The sequence below is a fragment of the Pleurodeles waltl genome, chromosome 4_2 (genome assembly GCF_031143425.1).
Source record: "Pleurodeles waltl isolate 20211129_DDA chromosome 4_2, aPleWal1.hap1.20221129, whole genome shotgun sequence".
Classification (NCBI taxonomy): Eukaryota; Metazoa; Chordata; class Amphibia; order Caudata; family Salamandridae; genus Pleurodeles; species Pleurodeles waltl.
Genome location: NC_090443.1, coordinates 335998692 through 336008587, shown reverse-complemented (window position 1 = coordinate 336008587; position 9896 = coordinate 335998692). Strand labels below are relative to the sequence as shown.

At 40.8% G+C, this 9896-nt stretch overlaps 1 protein-coding gene across 3 annotated transcripts in view; it reads right to left on the bottom strand.

The window, feature by feature from the left end:
• Positions 1–962: 962 nt before the first annotated feature.
• LOC138292652 (ras-related C3 botulinum toxin substrate 1-like) overlaps positions 963–9896 on the bottom strand; it is a 34796-nt gene continuing 25862 nt past the window's right edge. Inside the window, exons 5-7 of one of the 3 annotated variants that reach the window (XM_069231366.1) lie at positions 9447–9606; positions 8908–9043; positions 963–7567 (exon numbers count right to left, since the gene is read on the bottom strand). In XM_069231366.1, coding sequence (XP_069087467.1) covers positions 8910–9043; positions 9447–9606 — 294 coding nt within the window. In that variant the 3' untranslated portion in view covers positions 963–7567; positions 8908–8909. Of the gene's footprint in view, positions 9044–9446; positions 9607–9896 lie in introns of all 3 variants that reach the window. The other 2 variants (XM_069231367.1, XM_069231365.1) reach the window with 2 other exon arrangements.

The following is a 9896-nucleotide window of genomic DNA, read 5'->3' as shown; positions in this document are numbered from 1 at the left end:
GGACATAAAGAGTAATATAGACTGCCACAGGACCAACTGGGTGGCCCTGCCCTGCCTCTTCCTTTCATGGACGGTTGCAGGATGGCCTGTTCCTGGCCCGGGCTTTGAGATATATGACACTTTTGATGGCCACAGCTGTTAGGAATGATCTAGGGCTGCCTCCTGGGGCCCTATGCAGGCTGGTAGGTGTAGTCCCAAATGTTCAAAACCTATCATGCAACTGGTAAGAGCTACCTATGCATTTACGCAAGCTGGAAGAAATGGGATTTTCATCATGGAAAATTAGGTTAATTCATACAATATCCTACTTCAGTAGCCAAAGAGTAAATTTCAACATTTAGGGTCTTATTACGACCTTGACGGAGGGGTTTCCTCAATCAAAAGTGTGACGGATATCCCGTCCGCAATATTACGATCTCCATTGAATATAGTGGGATCATAATACTGGGGACAGGATGTCCGCCACATTTGTGGTGGAGGAAAACCCCTCTGTCAAGGCGTAATAAGGCCCTTAATATACAACAAAAAACATACAGTGCATTGACAAGAGTGTAACTCCTTGTGCCCTGATGCAAGATTTTGAAAGAAATACTTAAAAGGAAGTTCCTCTACCAAAGATATGTGCGAAACTGAGTTCCCCTACGGAATCGTATGTGTAGTGGACCAGCGCCAGATGGTGTGAGATACACTGGAAAGGGAAGCATCCCATCTAGAGTGCTCATTATGTAGATGTAGAAGGAAAGGCTGCTCCAGGAACTGGAAAAGGATGCTCATAGATACTAACTGTGACACTGAAAAAAAAAACCAAGAGCAGCAGCACATTTAAAAGAAACGCACAAGATGCCTTTTCAAAATATAATCACAGATCATTAAGTGAAAACATGACGTCACAAATGTAATCATTTTTGCCTCTTTAACCCACACTCATCTTTGTCTCTTCATTTCAAGCTACGGAAAGAAGATAAACTTGTTAATTCTTTTAATTTACAATTTATTAACTGTGTTTTTGTGATTTAACATAGAGCAAACGCCGGACCTGCGATTGCCAAATCATTGTACATGATTGGATGGAATCTGGACAGAGTACAATACAAATACAATTGATAATATAAGGTACAACAACAATCATTGGACTGGTGGTGATGTAAGAACACAGTTATCCCAAATATTTCTTTGGAGCTCTACGGCAATGGTATTCTGTGATATCACACTCCTGATGTGCCTGTTCTTAAAATGAACCTAGAAAGAAGGCTGATACGCTTGTAATAGGCTGGACATTTCTCAGCAGCTGGGATGAAACCACTACATTTTAAAATGTCTTGGGCATGTTTTTGACAGGTGTTTAGTATTCACACCACATTAAAACGTGAAGCTTTTCAACAGAAATTTTAAAAAATGTATAAAAATGGAAATGGTAAAGTGAGTGGGTAAGACCAGGTACAATTGTGATTCATCGACACAACCACAGTTGTGTTATGCCATTAACCCTCTACATAGATACATATATCAACCTCCCTGTTACAGTCCTTCACTTAGTTCAAGTGCAGCCTTTATGTATAGACCAGGGGCCTCATGTACGATGAATGCATTAGGTAAAAGGTGTCACAGTTTGAGCACTGACTTTTAACCAAAGGCCTCCATATTTTAAGAACCAACCTATGTATTAATAGGTAAGTTCACACAATACAAAATTGTAGTGGGTTGCAATTCGAATACTTCATGAATATTAATTAGATAGGTCAGAAACTCTGACCCACTATGATTCCCTACAGTCACAGGCATGGTGACCTGCGGGTGTCAGCAAACCACCAATTCTGTGATTACTTTTAAATAGAGAATTTCTTAACACAGACAGATTTCCTAAAAGGAAAATGGGATGTGTTTAAAAAAAGAAAATGAAAATGTTTACCAATTTTTTGGGACCACTACTTACTCATAAAAAGTGTTCTTTCACCATTCAGGAAGAGGAAGGTGTCCTCTGGGGGCCTATTTGTAAATGGGTAAATGCCACCTTTGAGTCACAAAACCTCCTTTTGGTCGCAAAACATTAATAATTATCATAAGGAATTGGTAATGGAAGCAACACCCTTAAATTGCCCTTTCCAAAAAGCAATTTCTTAATATCTCTTAAACCAATTTAACAATTTGAAACATCTTTTCTCAATCCTTAAATGGGTTAACTACTTTCAAAAAAGGTTTTAGCGTTCTCAAACTCTCTGATTTACCAATTCAGGTTTGAGAATGCAAGAACCTTTTGTACATGATGCCCCAGCTTGGAGCAGGGTGGAGCAGAATATTCAAACTCCTTTTATCAATGCCATCTCATGTTTGATTGCAAGTACTGCAAGTGTGTAGCTACATATCGAATTACTGCTTTAACGATGATCAGCATGTGTTTAGATGTATTTTAATGGCAATGTTTAATCATATAAACCAACATCTTGTACAGGAATGTTCTATATCTAATCTAAATATATTTTAAGAAATGACTAAGAATGATTAATATTACCTAGAACATAAAAGTTGTTGGCAGTAAATAAAATAAAAAAAAACGTTTTACACAGATAAGAAATATTATGAGCTATTTACAGATCAGTAGTAACATTTTTGGAAATTGAAGACAAATTGTAACTTCCACATACTGCATTAACAAGCATACCAATTTTGAACTTGAGGCTTTTGAAATTTACTTTCTCAGGCCAGCATGGATAACAATGTATAAGTACAGCTCCACAGAATTGTGATTCAACTAATCAAATTTTAACTTCGGCTTTTACTGATTTATAAGTAGAGCTAACAAATGAATTTCAACATTTTGTGTGTAAAGTAACAAACACTGATGACCTCAATATTGATTCAACCTTGAAATTGGCACCTAAAAAAAAACAGAGTGGCTTCTATCTCTAAGAAACTTATCAGCACGTTTTATGATCATCTGAAGTTAATAACTTGAGTACTGATATTTTAGTGTGTGCTAAGTTTTTTTCTCTGCAAATCTAATGAAGATTTTTAAAAAATGCTAGCTTTACACACTTTGTCATGGCTGCTGGGTTTTTAGTGCATAGGCAGCAGGCTTTCCTGCAAAAACCCACTTTCTCCCAAAAAAATGTGGGTTAACTTACAGATGGGAGAATCTCGTCCTGCTCCACCATGCTGTAGTAAGCAGGTGAAAGGGGGCTGCCCGCAGCCTCTAAAGCAATGCATAAGGCTCCTGGCCCTATGTTTCCTGGGCCGGGGTTAATGGGTCAGATATTTTTGGACCCAACAATACCAAAGCCAGAAACACAGTCAGCTCACAATGCCCTGGAAAGTTATTTCAACCTGGGATACCTCTCTGGGTCACTTGTAATAAAGGGCATGGTAGAGCCTTCAACTCCCTCCCCAGTCTGGAACCACAATCTGCAACCTGGGGGTCTGAAAGAATGATTCTTTGTTGTTTAAGCAACAAAGTGGATTCTACATTCTTCCCCCTACTTCTGACCTTGGGTAAAACCATTTCTGTTTTTTTTATCTTTCAGGGCAGGAAGATAGTGTTTCAGGCTGGATAATGGCAATGCCATTTATATTGGCCTGGCAACTATCTATTTTTTCTCCAAAGTGCAAGTCCGTGAATATTCAGCTCTGCTTATCATTCTTGGCTTGGGTCTTCCTGCTATCATCTGTCTGTATATTGCCAATCTGCTTTGGTTTCTAAGAGGCAATCATATTCGATTTAAGTTTCAGTGCATCTGCAGTCCTTGCTTGCAAGACAGACGGCCTTTGACATGGGCAAGCTGGATGCATAGAGTTAGAGGAGGGCACATGCAGCTGACCTCCTGAGCGGCCTTGAATAATGCTTTTATTCCAGGCCACCAGATCAGTTCATTACTTTCAGGCTGTCTATTAAATATTATTTTCTTTACTCTTGTTAGCCTTCTCCAATTACCTTTGTACCCCATCATTTCATTTCCTTCTCTTTACCACCACAGGGGACAAGTCCTAAAAAAAGAAGGGGGGAGACTAATTAAGTTAGGCAGTATGCAAGTGACCTCATGACATGTGACATCACAGTGCATGACAGCAGGGTGCATGGCATCGCACGTGGCATCACAGAAACTGACATCACAAGAAGTGACATCAGATATTGACACCTCACACATATGTTTAGCAGGTTTATCATGAGTCCATGTAAGCCCATTACAAGATTTAACAATGAGATTTTTTGTCGAGGTTGTGCCAAAAAAGTGGCGCAACCTCCTCACATAATCTGGACCTCAACTAATACATTTTTTTTTTTTAACTCTGCCACAAAGATATTGGCAACAAGGAGAAAAATGGCAGTAAATTTGTTCTGCTTCATTGGTTGCAAAGTGCATCTTTAAATATCTTATGGGATTAAGGAGCCTGCTGCAGGGATCTTTGTGTGCCCAGTAAATCTCAGAGAATAATAATAATGGTAAAATAAAAGTTGCTGAAGAAATCTGTGTTTTGTCTAGTCCGAGATTTTAATCAAAGTACCATAGATGGTTAACGTGCCTCCTGCAAAACACCTCATGTGACATGCAGATGACAAAGTTGTATTTTATGTAGATAGGTAAGTGGGTTACTGCTTTTAAAATGGAAATTGTTTTGTTACTTGCTGTTCATAAATTGTAATCCTTCTAATGTAGCACAATAAACTACGAAGGATATGTGACTCCTACACCTCGTAACCATCACTGTCTTAAATAACACATCTTATCCATTGACTTACAAACTTACATGATTCATTGTCAATGTATAATGTATGTGTATGTTCTGTAAAGTGCTTTGAAACCCTCACGACGAGTTCAGCATATTTCTATAGGGCACAGCTTCTTGGCAAGGTGGACAGCATTAACTCTGTGAAAATAGTGGGAAGAGGCCGTGTACATGCGTGCACCCGCGACTTATGCCCTGTCTCACCCTCACCCCTACCATACAGTCTCACCTCCTGTTTAGCAATTGAATAGGTGGTTAATGTCTGAGAACAAGGAGCAAATGTGTATATACAGGCTAGTCACTGCTCTCGGGTATTCAGGCAGGCCATGACCTCTTTTCTCAATCCCTAAATGGGTTACGTACTTTCAAAAAAGGTTTCTCAAACCCTCCGATTTACCAGTTCAGGTTTGAGAATGCAAGAACCTTTTGTACATGATGCCCCAGGTTGGAGCAGGTTGCAGCAGCCCCCTCTGCAAAGGATGCTTAAGAGCCAGTACTGGCTTTTATTGACCCAATCACTCAAGTTTTGCAATGAAAAAAAATTATTTTTTGGAGTGGTAGTGCAAAGAGTTAACAACTGGGCTGTGAACCGCATGCTTTTAATTGTATTAATATCATGCTTAGTAAAGCTGGAGGTGTTTAAGGGATAGTAATGTAAAACAAATTGCATTACGTGCACGCTGTACACTAAATCTGCATTTTGGAAGCACCATTTTATCTTTTACGCGTTTTGTAGCAGTCTATCTGCTAATGTGCGTAATGCAAGCTTAAAATAATGAATTACATATTTACAGTGCTTTCTGTTCCCTCGAAGCACTAAAAATACGGTTCACTGAACCAACCAAGACTTAATTCTGTGGCTCTCTGGTTACACACGAACCTCTGCAGTGCACTAATAGTGCGTTTCCCAATGAGTAACAACTTTTTTTTAAATTTATTTTTCATTTAAGCTGCATGTTATGTTATATTTAGGTACCTGACGGTGAAAGACGGAAAAAACATACAGAGTATTTTATTTTTATTTTTTGCCACATTTTTGACCCCACCCCCACTGACCCTGCCTCCACTGCATGCAGCTTCACATTTTCATACTTTTTAAATGCCTTCGACCGCTGCGTCAACCTCACACCTTACATACGTAGGACGGGCCTTTCGCTCCTAACGTACGTAGGCCACCCACTCGTGTGACCTGCAGGCCCTGTGGCAAAGATGGGAACTGCGGGTATGGCAATTCCCTTACCAAAGTGGCTTAAATACTGCTTGAGGCAGAATAGTTCAAAGGAATCCAAATTATTTGCTTGGCAAGCAATGGAGCGCTACAGTGAATATTCAGTTATCTTCTTGCTTGTTTTTACAAAGGTACCTCGTTTCACTAATAAGAATGTCATACTAGAAAATTACAAAAGAGGGGGACGGAACGCCTATTGCACCCAATACCAACTGCTATTATGTGATTTCTGGTCCATTGTTTTCCGGATACAACCCTCAGTATTGACATGTGACCTGATTTATTAAGTACAGTGCCATGCTTAAAACAGCCTGCAGACTGCTTGAACCCAGAACACGGAGGTCAGATTTACTCATTATTTTACGATATAAAAACAGGCTTGCGACTGTAGGAAGTGAAAACCAGTAAGACCTAAAGATGTCTTTTTCAAGGACCAAACCAGTTCTAAATCACGGCCGTCTTTCCTGGTTTACATGAGTTTCAAGACCCTTGTAAGATGGAACAGAAAACCTTGAGTGTGTCAGGCCTAACCTTCCAAAGGTTAATAAATACTTCTCAGTGTTGTCATAGGTGAAGTTGACCTGCATAAACTGGCGATACTGTCAGATGATGAATATGTGAGGACTTTCCTAACATCGTAACAACCTCACGAAAAACAATAATTCAGAAAGACACACGTACATATTTCACATGGCCATGAGGAGGCGGTAAAAGTGTGAATGAAACTGAATAGCTCTGCTCCCAACTTTCTTTGAAACTTTTGGCAGGGTATCCGGTGCTATTGTTTCCGGCTTGTTTGCAATCCCTCTTTCCCATGCTGAACACATTTTCCTTCAATGACTCACAAAAACAGTTCAATACTAATCACTCAGAGAATGTCAGTGTGAAGGATAGCAACGGAGTATCAGCTTTGCTGATGAGTCTGAAGAAGAAACAATCTGAGAAAAGAGACAGTGGAGAGAAAGAAAGAGGAAAAGATGAAAACGGTGAGTAATGATGCAATATGCGACCATAATCCCCTTTGGAAAATGTCACTGAGAAAGGCAAAAGCGACAGATCAGCAGCATGTTCGAAACAGATTAGCTTCGGATCAGATTCTGAAACAATATATTTGAAGGCAATATAAGTCATCAAGGAGTTTGCATCTTTGTACTCTAGGCACGTTCAGAGGCTGAGGTCTCATTCCTTCACTTTAGCCGTGATGCTTCACATTCTACCACCTCACTTTAATGGATGTCGCTGGAGGTGGGTTGGGTGGGACCCGGAATAATGCCAGATGGACAGGTGCTTGATGGGGCGAGATCACTGGCATTCCCATCATTAGAGTTGGTGTCACATATCCACAAAACCTCAAACTGGTACCACATCCTTTAGGTGCCTGGGTGGGCTAGGGAGGCAGAAGCATGTCCATCCATGCGGAGGCAAGGTGCCAAGACTGGTGGACTAAAATAGATCACCACTGAAATCTGCAAACTCCTGAAATAAGTCAGTGACAAAATGTGCAAATGTCAGCAGCAGAGAAGATGGGAAATGTGGACGGTGAAAGCATAGGGCCAAACCTTCTGTGGCGCCGACACAGGTGTGCAAGAAAGTGACGTCAGAATGTCTCTGGCACCACACCTGTGAGGGAAGTAAGGCACTGCCATTTATAATGTGATCAGAGTGTTCAGGCCAATAACCAGCCTTGCCTTCTCCAACAAAATCAACTTCTACCCCAGCTAGATCTGTAAGAGCATATTGAGTATATGCCAATATCGTTCAGCCAAAATATCATATTAAAAATATCGACTATCACAAAGTCGTGAAGGTAAGTATATGTGGGTAAGTATGGAATTATATATATATATTTATCATTAAGGTACAAAAAGGAGGAGTTAGCACTATTAAATCTATACTTACATATCCATATTTATCTTCATGATAGTTTACTTGTTGGTCACAATATTTTGGTAAAACTTTACTAGATTGCCGAGGTTCTGTTAGGATACCATTCCCCATGTATCATTAGTTCTCACTGGTGGGCACTGTGCTGGGGAGGAGTCTGAGATGCCTAGTTTATGCATTGTTTGTTGTCATTGGTGGGGCGGTGTTTAGTGGAGGAGTCTCTTAGGTACCACTTCTCCTTTGTTGAGCAGTGTGTGGGTGAGAGGTTTCTCTTAAGGGCCAATCTTTATTGGCTTGAAAGTGTATATGTGGGTAAACACTTTGAAAAAACAGTCTCCCATGGGTATGGTAGCATGGAAGGAGGAAGTTGCTCCCAAACACTGATTGCCATTGGTTTAGTACTGCGTATGGGAGAACACGGAAAGAGCTGAACCCACCTCCATCGATTTGGGAGTATCTGTGAGGACTCCTTTGTTGTCCCACTAGCTCACACAAACTTGGCAGGGTGCAAAGGAGTACTCTCTGCATCTGGTTGGAGTGGCAATGTGGGCACAGAGGCCTCAAACAATGCCGCCTTATGCTTTTATGGCAAACTCTTGACAGAGACATTCTCTTTTGCTGTATGTTCATTAGAAACATGTATTCTCCGATGCAAACACTCTTGCTAATTTTATGGTGAATGTTGCATTAGCTAGGTGTATGTTTGTATGTACTCCTGAAAACTATCTCTGATATGTTCCTGAGGACTGAAAGCCTACAGAGAACTGGGTCACAGAGGCACAGCTGTGGGTAACCCTGGTTTTCACTAATGTTCAGTAGTCTTCAAAGTGTCTCAGGCAGAAGATTTGCAGATAGGTTAGTCCCCTGCATTTAGTTTTCTTTAGTCACTGTTAGTTGGCACTGTGGAGTAGTGTGCACACGTGTGTGTGTGTGTGTGTGTGTGTGTGTGTATATATACTGGTTCACATTAGTGGTGTAAGATGTGAGTGGATGATCCACACTTTGCCGAATAATACCCTAATGGTTTGGAAGACGCAATGTGCTTATGTCCCACGGGGTGCAGCACACCTCCTTACCACTAGACTAGTAGGCACTTATGCTTCTTTTTAGACGTCTTTGGCTGTGGTTCGAGGACGGCTCGGATGGCTTCATCAAACACTGTCTTCAGATTCCTCTGCGTCATGGCAGAGCATTCCACATACTTCACAGCGCCTACGGTGGAAAGATAGTAAAATGGACTTCTGTTAGGAAACTAGATCGCCACAAGGAGGACTTCAGAACCACCCTGACCAAGATGGCCCACACCAGTCTGCTCTCTCTGCTAAGATGTCCACTAATACCCTATTTTGACTGGCCACGAGGTGTCACTGTCATACACATAAGAGCTCTCTCAATGCCATAGACTAAGTGGTCACTAGATGCCATTACTGCACTGAAGTGAGCTATGAAGAGGGTCAAAAATAAGAATGTTTTGCAAAAAAGGGTATAGGGTTGAGGTACAGAATACAAACAATTGCAAAATACAAAGGTTAGAAGAACGAAAGAAAGTCTGCCGCTAGTGAAATTTCACACTTGTAAGAGCCACACTGTACCCTGGTCCTTAGAATACACTTACCTATTTCTTTAGCCAGAGCAAGACCTTGTGGATATGTGATGGGGCTCAACCTTTTCTCCTTCAGTTTTTCAATTGTTTCCTTAGCGTCGCGCAAGTCCATTTTTGTGCCAATAAGGACAATGGGTGTGTTGCTACAATGGTGGTGAACCTCAGGATACCACTGGGGAAGCAGCGAAAATGAGAAGTGAGACACAGCAACAGCTCCATGTAAAAATACAATGTGCGAAAAATATTTTGCAAGAACGTAGGGGCTAATGTATTAAAAACTGGTCGCCAAAAGTGGTCGCAAATTGTGCACCAACTTTTTGCATCCTGTCTCTGATTTTCCATTGTGAGTTATAAACTAAAAGGTTGTTCAGAAAAAACTTCAGTCACAGGGGGTCGCAGTTCGACCTGCCTAATTATTTTTTTATTAGCTTGGTAGTTACTTAAAACCTTCTTGATTGGTTA